Source organism: Manacus vitellinus, unplaced genomic scaffold (assembly GCF_001715985.3).
Source record: "Manacus vitellinus isolate BGI_N305 unplaced genomic scaffold, ASM171598v3 scaffold_6_pilon, whole genome shotgun sequence".
Classification (NCBI taxonomy): domain Eukaryota; kingdom Metazoa; phylum Chordata; class Aves; order Passeriformes; family Pipridae; genus Manacus; species Manacus vitellinus.
In genome coordinates, this window is record NW_021940750.1 from 4,601,921 (window position 1) to 4,619,452 (window position 17,532).

The following is a 17,532-nucleotide window of genomic DNA, read 5'->3' on the forward strand; positions in this document are numbered from 1 at the left end:
GTTCATATTTCTACACTGAATAGATTGGAACAAGTACTCTTTCAAGCACAGACAACTTGCTATACTGATTTCCAGGACAGCCCTAGGACAGGCAGCCACTACACACAAAACAGAGCAGACTAATTTTTGACACAGAAATATGCCTTATCTACTGAAATCAATATGGAGATTCACACACCAGGATTTTCACAAGAAAAACAAAGTCACTTCATAAGATTCTACAAGCTATGTTTCAGTAATGCCTCACCTAAAGGAAGAGGTAGTAAGAGACAATCTCTATACAAAATCTGTGTGCCTCAGTGCAATTTCTACATTAACAAGAACTAACCTTCCTACATAACCTGTGTAACACTCACTGACATCTGAGGACACAAGACTATCACTTCTTTTTAAATGCAGACACACATTTCTAGAGCAGAGTCCTGTATCTTTTACGTGGCCATACAAAAAAACCCAACACATTTCTGAAACAGACAGAAAAATAAAAATCTTTCATTCAGGCTTGTTCACTCTCCTCCCTCTCCTTTTTGTTGTGGTGCAGTTTTTCAAAGTTTTTTTCCCCATGGAGTTTTTTTGGTGTGGTTCTACTCATAACAAAAGGTAAGGTAGTCCTTAGTACACTAAACCTTCCTATGTCAACATATTATTGTCAAACTGATTAATTGCAAGAGTCATGGTTCAGAAATACATCAAAAATATAATGTTAGTGATACATGAATGCATTGCCACCTTACTTAGTTTAGTTAGGGCAATTGTAAAATGCTTCCTGCATTTATCCCCATTCTAAGTTAGCCTTTCAAATATTGCGAGATGCCCAAAATTACTTCTCAATACAATATTCCAGAGTGGTAGAGATCGACTGAAACTAAACCAAACGATTATACTTGAAAAGGAATGAATTAGCTTCTTAATGAGCATGCAAGATCCATCCTCCAAATTACTTTTTCTACGATTTAGACCTGTCTGTACTCAGGAAAATTGCCTGCATAGAAAGAAAACACTGACTCCCACCCCCAGCTGCTGCATAAACATACACTCCTATTTCTATCATTCGCTCCATTAACTTCCCAGAAGTCATCACAGGTCAAACAACAACAGAAGGCTATAGTTTCTGAGAATGTATGTGCTCTTTCTGCTGTTTCAAGTCTTCTACACTTCTGCCAAAAGTTTCTAACAAGCGTAAAATTAAGTCTTTGTATTCCTAGGAACAAAATCCCATGTCTACACTTAATAATTTTTATATACCAGCCAAGCCAAAACAGGTAACTTTTATTCATTAGAATACTGTCAGATATGATCTCTCCTCACCTTTCCCCTCCCCTTCATATGTAGCCTTCTAAGCCCCTCTCCTTCCTTCCTGCTTGAAGAATTCAACATATTCTTCATCCATGATGCATATTTAGGTACAAAGAGTGACATATCAAAGGAATCTGAAGGTGAAGCGGGTTTCACAATTTAGTCTCAGAATAACCTGTTGTTCTCAAACCAGGTTGTATGTTGTAACTGGGAGGTGGTATTTGACTGTGAGCAGTTCAGTTGGATTCTTGGCCCCTAGAGCTGTTGGCACAGATGAATTCATATTGAGCAGCTGCATGTAGGCAAGAAACACGTCCTACTTGCCATCCACTCATCTCGAGATGTGAAAGTATAACTGCACATCATTTGATGATGCCTACAGGAGTACCTTCAATAGTGACTAAAGAATACAACATCTGGATGATCTGGTAATAGTAGTACATTTTGTCCAGCTTTGTCAACATTCAACAACATGGAATACAATAGCCATAGGCTTATGAAAGTCTCTTGTGTCAGCCTAGGAAACTTCAGCTAAAATAATTTCAAAATTCACTTACTAGATGATGGACAACCCTAAGCAGTACCACTTCACATGCAAAAGACTTAGAAAAATGCCAACTTGAGTAATCCTGATATACTGCAATTTGGTGTTTCCTTTTTGGAGCATAAGCTGACACAACGAGAGAAAACAAACATCCTTTCCAAAAAAGCATTGCTCCTCTGCCCACTTTGGCCATCAGAGTTCACCAATCACCTCATTCTGTTCATATCATTACTAAATCTCTCCCTTGGATTACTGGGGAATAATTTACTTAACAATCTCTTCTGTAATGTTACTGCTTTTGGTATTAGGAGAGAAAGTGAAATCTCTGTATCTCAGAACAGCTCCTGTTGGGTGCATCATACAACTTTCCTTTTCTCTTCAGTACACATTCCAGTCACTTCCCCTATGAAAAAACCCACTATTGAATACAGTAGCAAAAGGATATCCTCACAACAATTTTACCAAACCAAAAGAAAGTAATAGATCATTCTTTTCCTAAGACACAACTCTAACAAGATTGAAAACACAATAGAAAATACATAATTTACAACTTAACTTGGACTTACCCGTGGACTGGCTATGCACAGGAAGGACGGCAGCTCAGTCACCTGGCAGCATCGTACACATGAGGTAGCTGATTTCCTTCTATATATGACATGGTCTGAATAGCCAGTAACTGCTTTACAGTGGCTGCTGAACACAAGGTTCTGAAACAAAATTAAAATTAAGAAGTTACAGCATCTGTAAAGAAATACTGCATTTAAACTTTGTACCCACCCATGAGGAAGACAAAGGACATTCATTATATATTTCTCTTTGAAAAAAGAAAACTCTACACATCATCTGCAGTGACAATGTATAGGATTTTTGTGTAATTGTCAGAACACCCAAATCCTGAAGTGGTTGAAATCAGAATAGCTCATATCAATACTTGTCTTTATGCTCAGCTAGAACAAGAAACATATTTTTCCTTCTTTGAACCTTTGGACCTTAGCTTTTCTAATGAAGGGAGTACAGGAATATTCTAGTAGGTCTGACCCTCAAGCTGTTTTCTAGCTACTCATTTATCTGTTCTGAATCAAAACGAAATTTTGCAGAGAAAAAAAAGAATCTAAATGTGGCTGGACTGGTACATTTAGACTGAAATCTTTTCCAACCTTTTCTTTCTTTCTTTCCTATGCAAAAGGGCTCTAAATTTTATACTGAAGACTTTCAAGGTGCTAACGTGGTTACTCACACACATGAACATAACCATGTGTAAACCCTGCAATTTGCCACAATTATATCAGTGTCCTTTTGATACAGAAAAATATATTGACTCAGAAGTGGGGACACTGAGATGACAGTGCAGTTTAAAGAGAGCTCTTTGAAGATGCTCAACTGTACACAGCAAAATAACAAAAAATTACATTTTCTTTGCTTGTGTCAGTTATATTTCCTTTTTTATTGTAAATATTTGCATAAATGAAATAAATTGCTTATAGATTAAGCCATTTTTGCCACTTAGTTTTTATTCTGGCTCTTCCTATATTCATAGAGGCCAACGGTTATATATTGTTACATTTAATTGTTTCCTATTAAGACCTTAATAGGTCCTGTTCTGGAGCTGCTTTATGCTGATGATGCTGCCCTTGTCGCCCACACAGAAGTAGCTCTGCAGCGTTTTAACATCCTGCTTTGCAGACACTGCTGAGCTTTTTAGGCTAGAAGTCAGTTTAAAGAAGACAGAAATTCTCTATCAGCCTGCACCTCAGGAAGTCTTCCATCATCCCCACATCACCATTGGCGAATCAGAGCTCAAATCAGTCCAGCAGTTTAATTACCTAAGCAGCCTCATCTCCTTGGATGGTAAAATTGATGGAGAGATAGACAACAGGTTAGCAAAGGCATATAATGCCTTCAGAAAACTCCATAAAAGAATCTGGCAAAATAAACACCTGAAGAAAAGTACCAAGATCAGTGTTTACAGAGCCATAGTGCTGTCTACTCTCTTATATGGATCCAAATCATGGGTCATTTACTGCCACCACCTGTGACTCCTAGAACGCTTCCATCAGCACTGTCTCCGTACAATCCTAAACATCCACTGGTCAGATTATGTGACTATCACGTCTGTTCTAGAGCAAGCAGCTGTCACAAGTATTGAGGCCATGTTGCTGAGAACACAGCTGCGCTGGGCAGGGCACATCTCAAGGATGAAGGACCACCGCCTCCCTAAGATCTTGCTTTATGGTGAACTTGCCACCAGCTGCTGCAAGAGAGGAGCCCCAAAGAGAAGATACAAGGATTCCCTGAAACAACATCTCAGCCTTGGCCATATTGATCAACATAACTGGTCTACTCTGGCCTCCAACTGGGAGGTCTGGAGACACACCATCTATAACGCTGCTGCTTCCTTTGAGAACGCACGCAGGGTCACACTCGAGGAGTAAAGACAACACAGAAAGAATCGTGTCTTGCAGAATATACCACCTAAGGAGTCTTTCTGCTGTGCCTTCTGCAACTGGATGTGTCTATATCGTATTGGCCTTTTTAGCCACCAGTGCACTTGTAACAAACATGGGTAGAGCCCTCCCCAAATCTTTGTTCGCGAAGCCTGGCCATGATAATTGTTTCCTATAGTATGCAGACCATTATTCTGCATACAACAGGTAACAAGCAATAATTTTAGATGCATTAAGCATCCACTGCCATAGGATCACAGGATGTGCCCTCCTGGAAATTCTAGCAGTTCACTTAAGTAAAGAGTAAACAGGATCTAAAGCTTTGGCTGTCCCAGTTCCTAATGAACCAAAATTAATTGCATGCTACTTTTACTTTACAGAGCCTCCCAATATTCTAAAATCCCAGTGTTTGAAGTTCTAAATATCTGGGTACATGATAGAGGCACAGTCCTTGTATGCCATGTCATACCCTGGATATACACATTTCTACACATGTCAAAAAATGCTAGAAAACATCCACAGTAGGAGTCTACTATGGATAAGGCATTCTAGGGTCTTTTTATTTCCAGATGTAGATTCACTGGGCAAGATGCAGATGGCTAGCATGTATCATTTGGAACCTGTTGACAAGTGAGAAAAGTAGTCTTACTGTACATACATGCTAAAGTCAAGCCTAGCACATAAGCCCATCCTTCAGCTGCTGCCAGTGTGACTTATGGTCTGGAGCTGGCACAAATTAAGTTCATACTCACCAAACATCTGCTCCTCTATATAAAAGGTGAGAGCAGAAAGAGCTGACAATAGCCTTTCACTGATACTCAGCAGCGCTAAAAAGCACAGGTCAAAGCTTGGGCCACACTGGATAATGTGAAGTGATCCCAAAAACAGACCAAAAACATGCTCTTACTTAGTTGGCAATTCTTTATCAGTAACACTGGCTTGAGCAACAACTGCTTCACATGTTTATTCCTGTCCCTCCAGAGCCCCTTCTTGTTGGCCTAGCTGTCTGTACTCATTAAGATGCTGATCAAGATGAAAACAAACCACTGTGTCTCCACTCCAAGTGAGTTTTGTGATGTGTTTCATCACCTGGTAAAACAGGCGGTGTGCTGAAACAACAGAGTGGGAATCACAAGGCTGGAGTATGTGGCTGTGGACAACAGATGTGAACTCTGGCTTACTCATGTGAGGACCAGAAACAGTGGAAACAAATCACCATAACTGCTGCCAAAAAAGACAAGTCCTTCCTCATGGTATATTTGTGCTACTTCTTGTGCTAGTTTTGTCTCCTGTCACACATCTTCAGAAGTCTATTTAGCTACGCATCTAATAAAATAAATTCAACAGACATGAAAATACAAAGTTTACTGCAGTTGGCTCATACGAGGATGTGCATGCTCACATCAGCACAGGCAGGATTCAATAGCTGGGAGTAGAGAAATGACAGTAAGAGTCCAAGGGGAAGACTGACACAGCAATAGCAGGCTACTAGACAGACTCAGAACAACTGCATTAGCTCAAAGTCCCTCTCTTTCCCACCCCTGGACCACACACTGGGGTACAAGGTGATTTATGAAGAGGAATCAGCATTGCATGGAGTCACAAGAGCTTTCCAGTAAATCTAACAACAGCAAGCACTGGCATACTGATTGTGACTCTCATCACTAGAGGGGTTTGGTAACTATTTCCTGGAAAGTGGAAACACAAGAAATGAACAGAGAGGAAGTTAACAAACTGTAATTCCAAACCTATGCAAGTTTGTTACTTAATTCTCTTTTGGAAGGCAACATCAAAGACCCATCACAGATGGCTTTGGCCCAACTGAAGTACCCAGGAAGAAACATAAAGGAAAACTTCCAAGAAGGTATCCAAAATGTGAGAAAAATACTTGTACCTAGGCAATTATCTGGCTTTGAGCACCAGATTCCTGTATACAAATTACGAGCAGGTCACATAAGAAACATCCCTCGAATTCCAACATATGCACCTGCTAAGTATTCATGAATAGAGCAGTCACCAGATATAACAGGGACAGTGGAAACCCACTTCCCATCAGTCATACATGGAAAAGACTGGGTAAGGTTACAGAACTGAACACAGTCACAGCTCTGAAACGGATCATATACCTTAGTACAATAAAGCCAAGAACTAAAGAGGAGGATTATTAAAAAACAAGAATGTAAACACCTACTACAGCTACGCAATCCAAAGAAACTGTTGAAAGAGGCTCTCATATATTGCAAACATAATGTGGGGCATGCTATCAGCATCTTAAGCCCATTAACATTCCTAATTTCTCAACAGAAATTAGGAAAGCAAAGGAGAGACGAGTTCACCTGAATAGAGCAGATTTTATATTGATTTAAGGTACACAAGTTAATACACAAAGTATGGAGGTGCTGAGCAATGGGAATGAAGATTCCTCACAATGAGAGGGATTTCTGTGTTTACATGAAGAAATTCATACTATCTTTAGACAGATGTTACCTCAATTTTGGAAATATCCATTAAAAATAAATGTGGGTTTTTTTCTACTTAGTTTGTCTCTTACATCGGAAATGCTGATCTGAGCGGTTAAGAAAAGCCTTTCCAGATTTATACCATTTCCTTTTTCCTCTTTTCTCACCCTCCCCAATCCTTACATGTTACTATCTTATGAAGCCTCAGGGGAAGCCTCGGGGAGTTTTACATCAAAAGTTTCTTAAACTAAGAAGAGTTAGTTCATACTAAATTTAAAAGAGTTAGTTAATTTTCACTCATGATAATGTGCGGTACTAAAAGACAGGCATGTTAAGGGCAGTTTGTTTTTCAACTGTCCTTTTGGTTTTGTGCTATCTACCCCCCCCGTTTTTTTAAGGTGTTCTAAACGTAAGCTGTGCAAACAAAAGTCTGCAAACATAGCTTATTTTGTAGTGACTTCAGGTGGCAATTTGTCTAACATGCAGGTTAGAAAACAGCTCTAAAGAAACTGTCATAACTGTAGGGCTACACTTCCTTTAGATTTAGTGGGGTTATCACAAATGCACATTATTGCACACACTGATGAACTCTGCTCCTCAGCTGGCTGTTTTCTGTGTAGAATGTATTACAACAGTGATTAGTTACACACAGTCGCAGCACTAGGACTCCCTGAGACACGAGGAATGATATCTTCAAAGAACAGAAATTATTTGGAGAAACCAAATTCATGTTTAAATCTGGCCAGGCTGTGGTATAGGAGGGTTTGTAGCCTATCCAAATGCTTTACATTTACTTGTTAATATTAAAACCTACACATGCATATTCCATGTCTTGTATTTAGTATCTGTAATCTTAACCCATCTTCTGTCCTTTAGAAAATTTAATTACTTTTATTTTGATATTTATACACACTAATCCAAAGGCTATGTAAGGATCTAGATTGCCTTTCTACATATGTAAAAATGAATGCTATCTTCTGTAAGTGCATACAATTTATGCCATCTTCTACTTATTTACTGTTAGGTTGCCACACTTATGACATCACACAAATTTTCCTTAACCACACCAATGAGAGGACAGAGCTACAGTATATCTCAGAAGTAAGCGTCACACATTCACTACAGAAACAGCTGAATGTAATCTCAAAAAAACTAACTGAAAGCAAATCCATATAGCATAGACATTTTATGAAGCTAGGTATGGAAATGCAGAATTGAAACACCAGCACAGCCAGAGTTAACTGCTGGCTTGCTCTTTGTTTGATAACTAGGACTCATTTTGTTGGCTTTGCTGTTAACGCTGCAAAACATGACACCAAGTCCAAGGTTGCTTTCCTACTGCTTATGCGTCTTCAATTTCAACTTCCTTTGCACAATATTCAATTGAATTCTGGCTATCTCCTTTCCCCTTCCACACTCATGAGCAGAAGCAATATTCCCTAGAGAAATTTGGCACGATCTCACTGTTTCAGAAAAGATTTTTTTACTGCATATCTGCTAACTGCCCTAGATGCTTTCCTGACTCTATGCTAGCACTTTCGTGAACTTACTTCCCAGTGAACTGAATCAATGGAGCTATAACCTAACTCAGGAAATCAACTGCCATTTAGTCATAAAAAGACAAAATCTTCACACATATCCTAGGCAAGAGATTAGCAAAAATGATCTTGCATTACACAGTAAGTTGAATACATCTGGAGTCTACCAGACAGCAGCAGAAGCAAATTTTAAAGTAGAAATACACCACTACGGTGCTTGTCCACCAACTCTAAAGCACTGCCAGTCTCCTCTATTTTTCCCATTTGCTGCAATCATGTGCTGAGTTTGACAAGAAAAGAGTAGTTTCAGTCAGAAAATGAGCACCCTACACATAGAAAAACACTACAAAACTTTAGGCTTATATGTAGAATTCATCCCTGACAAATCACAAGTCTAGTTCTGTTGCTCCAGTAATATTTTTAAGTCTTCTAATTCAACTGATTTATTTATTACAGCAAGTTTTGAAATGTATCACCACATGGGAGGGAGACAGCAGTTAAACTATTTTTCTGTTCAGCACTCTGAAGTCTATTAACTATATCTAATGAAGCAGACAAAAAAGTCATCGTATTTCCAAGTTTGTTTTCCCTGTTTTATAAGGATAGAAAGGTTTTCATCATTTCTCACTCGTGAGGATTTGCTACTGTCTCTAAATCACAGAAATTTTGCTTACCTGCAGCAAAGTGCAGCTGTGCAAGTTAGGGAAAGACAGTGGAAAATTTACATCAAGTAAGAAATCCCTGTTCCTCAGAAAACATGACCCCTGCTCTTTCTCCTCTTCTGTCTCCATCCAGAAGCGCATGTGATGGAGCCTGTACGATGCTTTCAGAGACAGGAAAAGAGCTAACCATCTGAAACAAAACACAGCAGATGCATTCACTGCTTTGTGAAAGAAAGGCTTGAGTATATTTACAACATAACTCTATTTGACAGAAATTGGTTCTTTTCAGAATTTCAGGCTTACAGTGTCCTTACTTAGAGAGAGTAATTTTTGCTAGACATCTTCTAATTATATTACTCTTAATTTTTTCTAAGGTGGCTTAACTGAATCTAAGGGATTAAATCAGGATACACTTTGAAGCACTTCATCTGAAAGGGTCAAGCCCAAGTTAGCCACTACTATTTAAAATTGCACTATGGTTTCTCTGTAAATTGCTCCATATACAAATTATTCACAACAACATTGTGTAACGAATGCAGAATTTATCTTAAAGACCATTCAGATACATCAAGAGAAATCTGTATTGTTATTGAAATGCAGTCAAGAAACAGTAATCCAAAACAACCAGAACAATAAAAGAATATTACACTTACAAAGCTCTAAGCAAAACATCTCTATTTATTAATAAAGACTAGCTTTTAATCTCAAATTTCTTACAGCCATTACCTAACTACACTCAGAGTCCATTACAGAGTACACTATAACTTAAATAGATCACCTCCCCTTCCAAGATAAAACAGTTAATGATGCTATAAACCCATAGTTTAAGCCTACACCTCAGAATTCCATTCCATACTAAAAACAAGATGTGGAAAGTAGACGACATGGCTCAGAGCTGAAGAACAACTATAACAACACAAGCTTATTCCACTTGTGTTTAAAATGTACACTCAAGTGCAACTCGTAAGCACTGCAATAAACTGGCCTTCAGAAGTCTGGATTTTGCACTTGATAACGCCAGCAGCCTACAGTGTGATCCTAAGCAAAGTCTCCCATTGCCCTTCCACCATCTTGTGTATTTACAATGTCAAATCTTTGTTAATACAGGTTTTCTTTTGACAGAGGCATAAAAATTGCATTGCATAATTGGTGCCCGATACCCAGAGGAACACTCTAAAAGTTGCTCTAGTATTAGATAATGACAGACAAATGATAATATTAGGAGACATAGAAAATGCAGGTTTACAGAGAGATGCTTCTGACATCACTTGTATTATTTGTAATTACAAAAAGAGGGGGAAAAAAAGATGGGGGGTGAGAAGTTGTCCTCACCTGGCTAAATGTCCCTGATTCATAAGATTTGCCATTTCTGCTGGAGAGACATCAATAAACCGGAGGAAAGAAAAACAGCTTTCTTCATTGATGCCTACATCACAGAAATACTGAAGTTAGGCAAACACATTTCACAGACACTCATAGCTGAAAACAATAAACTTACTTCATCAATTCAAGATGCACATTCTCTGACACATGACAAATCTAGGTGCATGAACAGGTGATCCTAATTTAATCTCCATCTTTTAGAAATACTGAAAATTCAATTCACCTGACTCCACATTCCAGTTCATTTTCCAGTTTGGGTAAGAGAAGGGCATTTACCAAAAAAGAGAAATACATTCTAGACCCAACTGCAGCCAGTAAGGACATATGTTTCACTTAGTAAGAATCAACAGGCAGCATCCATGTTTGCAAATTTGAACATGTATCTGCCCGACAGCTGACCAGAACACGTGTACCTCAGGATGTCTGCCTCACATGCTTCCTCTCATCCATCCAGTCAAATGCATCACAAGGAGATGCAGGAATTGGTAGAGGAAAGCTTTTCAGTCCCACCCATGTGCACTGCATAGCCCCAAAACCATTCATATATTTTAATTTTTTTAACATCTATACAAAAATTATATTCCCAAGATTATTTTCGTTTCATGGTATGCCAAAAAGGGTCTCAAAGAAAAAGCCTATTATAAATACCAAAACAAACAGAAACCAGAATAATCAGCAAGAAATACAGAAGTTAGAAAGTTACAGACAAGTACAGACTCCCGTAGCTGCATCTGGTTCTTCTCACTTGTAAAGGGGTTTGCACAGCTGTATAGGTCCATGCTAACAGATTTCAGCATAGCAATGCAGCTGATATCTCTCTTGGTTTTTACTCTTTTTACTCCTGAAGTTTTTCACATCCCAGTAGCCTGAGTGATCTAATTGGCTCTTTTAGCAAAAATATTCAATTATTCATAATAATAAATTGTATCTGTCAATATGAGCAGTTTATGTGGGATTTTTGCTCTTTGACAGATCCTGGGTCACTTGCATCTCATCTACTTTTTAGTTGAAAGAGAAGCTGGCCATTTAAGGTACAACACAGAATGTACTGAAATGAATCCAAGATTTTTCAAAATTGAATCCATGAAAAATTCACAGTACTAATCTCTTGAAGAAAGTTAAAACAAGACAGACTGAATTGAACAAGATACTACAGTAGGATTAAGCAGTAACTAAATGACAAGTTGTCCACAGATTATGCTTTCAGCTGTTTTCCATCCCTTCCTCAGTGAGGAACTATATGTACAAGCACAAAGGCTAGCAAAATTATAACAAGTTCTGATTAGATTATCTCAGAGGACTAACTAATCTGGCTTTTCAGTCCCTCTCCCTGAATAAGACATATTAGAACATCACACACCAGTGTGCAACCCAACTTGCTTCCTGAGACTGTAAACCTACCCTTCCTATGGAAGAGAGACTGCTGTATGTGGTCTGGTGCAAATGGCGAAAGTAAAACCCGTAACCACCTGAAAATGAAGGAAACAAAACCAAACAAAATCACTGAGAAGGTGTTAGGACATAAAATGTTCAATCACACAATTAGCAGAAGATACAGAGTAACCATTCGCTTCTTCACTGTAGGTATTTTAGTGCTCTCAACACCTGGAATTGCACGGCCGTAGGAGAAAAGTATCATCAGTCTACATGCAGTGCTGCTTATTTGACACTGAGACACACCATTGTTCTGGAACTGCATTATACGTTTTAGAACAGCTAGCCTGATCTTCACATGTATATTTCTGATCTCCTTCCCGAGCATTTCTCATAACTGAATGCAAACAAAATTAATCAAGAACTGCCACAATTGGCAAGAATAGCAAACTGCACTTGGGCAGATTCTGTTCATCCAAGGTAATCATTAAAAGCTGTCATGGCACTAGCAGATGCTCATGATATATACAGCATCTCAGAACAGACAGATACTGATAGCTTCCTTGCACGTAAAAACTCACTGAAGAGAAATCAAGTAGGTTTTTTAGGTTTAAAGAATTCTTTTAAAACTTAATTCTATTACATATCATCAGCAACAACTCTAAATTCTTTTTCCTGGCTTTCTTATTCAATCAAAGGGATGTTCTATGATTAGGATCCCACCAAAATAGAGCATCAATATCAGATGTTTAACAGTTGAATGACCAAAAGAAAACTAGGAATGCACTGCTCAGCCAATGTTATTTAAATATATCAGGTAAGGGAGTTAATTAGCACTTACGAAGCTAAAATAAGTCTAAGTAATAATACTAAATACGCTAAACTGGACAGTAAGTGGAATAAGCTTGCCTGTCCCGTGAGTGGTTAAAGACCCTGATCTGTCCATGACGGTAGATGAACTTGGAAATCTGGTATGGCTTTAGGAAGATGTGAAATGGAGACCAAGTTTCTTGTCTTTCAAACAGCTCTGGGTGATTGCACACCTGTCAGAAAGAGAGCATGTCAAATGCTGAGAGCAACTATTTAGTCCAATGCAGCACTTACATCCCAAATCAACTATGACTATTGATCACTAAAACTTTGGTATTGATTAATATTGCATGACTATTTTAGTATATCTGCTCAAATTTGCATAGGGCATCATATCTTTCCCTATTCATTTAATGGTATTGCCTCTTCTTCCCAAGTGAACAGCTTTCTTCAACAATCAATTTGTAACCAAACCACATAGCAGCTGCATGCACCATTTGGCTAAAGCTCTTCTACTCCCAACATCATGCTACACTACACCTGAAAGACAACTGAACTGCAAGCAAATCGGCTTGCCATTCCCAGAATTTTTTTTATATGGTGTTTTCTAGAAGCCATATTTTATTTCTGTGCTAATGAATGATTATACTTTTCAAAAGTTATTAATTAAAATAGCCTTACCTTCCTGAACTGCATGACTAGATTCATGAGACTACTAGTGGTGGTCTGTGCTTGCTGAGTAGTGCCCATTGATGATTGCAAGAGGTCATCAATAGAGATTTTGTTTTTCAGAGCTTGGTACAAGAGCTTCTGTCGACTTGTCTGCTGGCAGTACATAAGAATTTCAATCTGCAAAATGATAATGAACATTTAGCCTTTTCTGTCTGCAATGAAGATAGATCAGTACATCAGTACGTGAAGCTGAGAGAAATGCATATTGAGGAAAGAGTAACTTTCTCAAAAAATACTTTTACAGGCAGTTGCATTCAGATCTGTATTTCAGGATCCAACCCAGGAAGGACTTAAGTGTGTTTTGGAAGGCTTGGGTAATAATGTGGGAGACAGACCTTTTAAAAGTATGTGAACACAACTAAGTGAACGGATAGATTCTTAAGAAGCTGGGAAAACACTGCACCTGCAGCTGATTAGTTCTAAATCTGACTTCAGTTTTACTATCCTAGGGTTAAAATGCTACCCACTGAGAGCCCATGATAAGGAGTGTCAGAAGCATAGCAACAGTGTCTGTGGAAGTCCATTGAAATGAATAATCCCATCAGAAGAAAGTAGATGTCTCTTAGCCAAGGGTCCCAAAACCAGGGGACTGTTAACCACAAGATCATCCAAGTATTACTAACATGCATGTGAAATTAAAAGACTAACAAGAGAGAAGAGTATGATGTTGCCACAACGTATTTCTCACTCTATACAGGCAAGCAAAAAAATCCTAAACCCATGCCAAATCCTTCACAAAGGCAACTGGAAACATTTTATCATCCAATCATTGCTGTATCAATCTCCTTCACTGCCATTAGTGATATTTCTGTCAACTTAATCAGGCTTAAAGGTCTTTGGCTTGTAATTGTTAACAAAATGTCTTCCCTAGAAGAAAAGTTTATTCATTATTTTCACATCTAATGACAATGCTGAGATGTGGTGCCAGAAACTGAAGGTCTGTGAAAAGTCTGCAATCAAATTTCAGGTATGCAGACTGACAAACGAGTTTGCAAAAACCAGATTAGAGAATAGAGCTATGGCAATACACTTATGATACTCACTCCAGATAAATACTTTTTCTCACCTTATCTGACAATTCATTTTCCACATCCTTCTTGATTCTTCTCAACATGAAAGGCTTCAGGATCATGTGCAAGCGGGATAGCTGGTCTGAAATACAAGGAAGAGGAAAGAAGGAACATTTACTTCACTACGGAAGAAAATTATACGGTGTTTTACCACAAATTAAGTCCCTTACTGCTCAGCCACTACCCCCCAGATGAGTTCTTAAAGCATAGAGTTGAGCATTTCTCTGTTGATTTTCTTAAGCGAGTGCTGTGCTACAGTGTTTAGCCTAGGAATCTAAATATTTGCTTCAAAGAATGAACTTCTAAAGCCCTTTATACTCTTCATATTCCTCTGGGCTGAACAATATGGGCTTACATTTATCACCCACTGTTACTGAAGAAGAAAGTTTCTGATGAGCCATTGCTAATTCATGCAAAGAGATCATTACAATTTTAAGTTTTGCTCCCCCCAGATTATAGCATCACAACAACAGGTTATACTGCATTGACAGACAACTGCAGTCTTTTACAATAATCTTTGTAAAAACAAAGTTCTGGGAGTTTGAAAATTCTTAAAACCTTATTTTTGCGACAAGTTCCCAGCTGCACTGTGTTCTATTACAATCACAAACCAGCTGTTTTACCTAACTAGATTGTCCTACACAACTATCGCCTAAAATTTACTGTGAAGATTTTTTTTTAAGAATTTTTATGCTTTTCTTCTGGAGCTCAAAAGATATTTAGTGCTTTGTGTGACATTATGTCTAGAGCTTGTAACACAGTCAGGAGATCTCCAAGATAATGTGCTCTGTAGAAACTTAAAATTACTTAATATATTTATTCTTCTGTGCTTGGTATGGAAAAGGGCTGAAGACAAGTAGCAAATCAACATTTTCACTACATGTTTTTCTATTCATTACACATGCTACATTATAATCAGAAACACAAACTTTGACATAAACTATGGACAACAGTCCAGTAATATTTCAATCCCATTATGCACCCCCTACTTTAGATGTCATTTCTCATATAAAAAATGAGAAAGTTTATTCATTATTAGTTGGAAAAGGTAACAGATTTTTAATATAAAAATTACAAGAGTTACACACTGCACTCACTCTCATCAATGGCAGATTTGTTCTCTGCATGGCTCTCTATGTCCTTAGAAAACCACTCATTGAACTCTTCATGGGAATCAAACAGCGTTGGCATGATAAAATGCAGCAGGGCCCACAGCTGAAGAAAAGGAGAAAACATTGGGTCAGCAAAAATCATCCTATGTGGACAAGGTAATTGGGGATCCCAAACTCTTGCAGTTCTTCATGAGCAAGATCACTTTACTAGATCATGTGACATGGCAAAATGAAACAAAAAGCCAGCTGCATTCTCTTCCCCCCTCATCTGAAAAATGCCATATATATCAACTTAACAAAACCCCATCAGAAAGCAGTGAGAAACACAGCACAATTACTACAGTCAACAGAAGGAAAAGTCACTAGAATTAGATTTCATCCTGTAATCCAGGTATTACTTCAAATATCTTTAGTTTTATTTTTATTTGAATGTGTGGCAAGTTTCCAAATTTTTCCTCCCAGAGACAATCCCATGCTTGTTTGCCAGTGGTTTGCTACAAGCATAATCCCACAACCACACAAATACAACAGGTTTCTCAGTAGCTCACATACATTTAGTATGTATTCTTGTTTTAAAGAGAAATGCACTCTTGTGAGCTCCCACATACCTCAGCCATCGTGTTCTGGATTGGGGTTCCAGTCAGCAACAATCTGTTTCGACACTGGAACTGCAGTAGGATCTTCCAACGAACACTGATAAATAAAAGTAAGAAAAACCATTAAAACTCCTGTAGAAGGATATGAAAATAAGGTCTTTTAAGACCAATTGCTTCCAGTAAGTTTCTCAAAAGATTTTTGGAGGTCACTGGATAAAACTATTACAGCCGTTTCCCAGTCTTTCAAAAGACAACTACGGGAAGAAGCAGCCTTTTGCAAATGTGAAAAAAATGCACAGTTTATTTAATTTATCTAAATATATTTTTACTAATTTTTAAAACAAATGCTTGGATACTAATAAAATGTCATAATCAGAATAATTAGCTTCCCAAAAGAAACTGTTATTTTCAATCAGAATGTCATGCATTTTTCAGATGTTACAAGAGGAATTCCTGTGTACGGGCTACTGTGGCAGGAGTGCTGAGCTATACATTACAATCCTCTTAGAGGGGTGGTTTCCAAAGAATGCTGAAGAGACAGACTTTGGTCAGAAAGAGCCTGCACCTAAAGCAGTCTTGAACTTACTCTGTACAGTGGCAACTTGGACAAAGGTTATGGGAAAGCAATTACAGAAGTAAAGAGGGACAAATCCATTACTTGAAAACAAACAGAAAACTTTCTGGCATAGAGTCTTATGACACAGATTGGGCTTTATTGCAGCCAACAGTTTTCACAGGGTTCTGACCTTCATTCATGTCTGGAAGTGCCACTGAATAAGGAATCAAAACACTTTTAATGGAGCCAATATAAGCAATATATGCTAAAGACTACAGACCATTCAGCAGGAAGAGTTCTGTGAGTAGTCAGGAAAGAAAGTACACGGTATTTTCACGCTGTTTTGTTTAACTGTCTTGTACTCCATACATGCTTCTGCTTCACAATTACTTTTTAATTACACTTTACATATTTGGAAAAGGAAAATCTAAATACAGAAACCCTAATGGATCAATCCAGTGTCAAAGAGTTATACAGATACTGAACTACGGTAGACACTTACAGGGTCTCACGTATGTCAGTTTTAACTTCTATCCCCATGATAATTTGCGTTCTCTTGATATTCCTACAACAGGTTGATACAGAGAGAAGATTTTGTTTCCAGTTAGTTTATTACCTGGAGCTACTTTTGAGTGCTTGTGCTTCATCCAGAACCATATACTGCCACTTCACTCGCTGGAAATACTTCACATCCTGTACTACCAGCTGATAACTGGTAATTACCACGTGGAAAGGAGCATCCTGAGTATACAGTGTCTTCTATAACCACAAAGGGAGAAACAAATATCCACATAATGTAAATACATTGTCCAGAGTTCACTGTAATTTCAGACTTCTGTTTTACAATCTTTTCTCATTATTACTGCATTTTCCCCAGCTGACTTTTTTTAATTAATTACAGCACAGTTATTCAACTGGTGGACCTGGACTTCAGCCGATTAGTCCCTGAACAATTT

The 17,532-nt window shown here is 38.1% G+C and overlaps 1 protein-coding gene across 1 annotated transcript in view; it reads right to left on the reverse strand.

The window, feature by feature from the left end:
• INO80 (INO80 complex ATPase subunit) overlaps positions 1 to 17,532 on the reverse strand; it is a 60,440-nt gene that overhangs the window by 25,172 nt on the left and 17,736 nt on the right. The window contains exons 15-24 of the mRNA XM_008926515.3: positions 17,193 to 17,335; positions 16,033 to 16,117; positions 15,410 to 15,527; positions 14,309 to 14,394; positions 13,192 to 13,359; positions 12,610 to 12,743; positions 11,728 to 11,795; positions 10,276 to 10,369; positions 8,956 to 9,133; positions 2,407 to 2,547 (exon numbers count right to left, since the gene is read on the reverse strand). Of these exons, the coding sequence (XP_008924763.2) occupies positions 2,407 to 2,547; positions 8,956 to 9,133; positions 10,276 to 10,369; positions 11,728 to 11,795; positions 12,610 to 12,743; positions 13,192 to 13,359; positions 14,309 to 14,394; positions 15,410 to 15,527; positions 16,033 to 16,117; positions 17,193 to 17,335 (1,215 nt within the window). The remainder of the gene's footprint in view (positions 1 to 2,406; positions 2,548 to 8,955; positions 9,134 to 10,275; positions 10,370 to 11,727; positions 11,796 to 12,609; positions 12,744 to 13,191; positions 13,360 to 14,308; positions 14,395 to 15,409; positions 15,528 to 16,032; positions 16,118 to 17,192; positions 17,336 to 17,532) is intronic.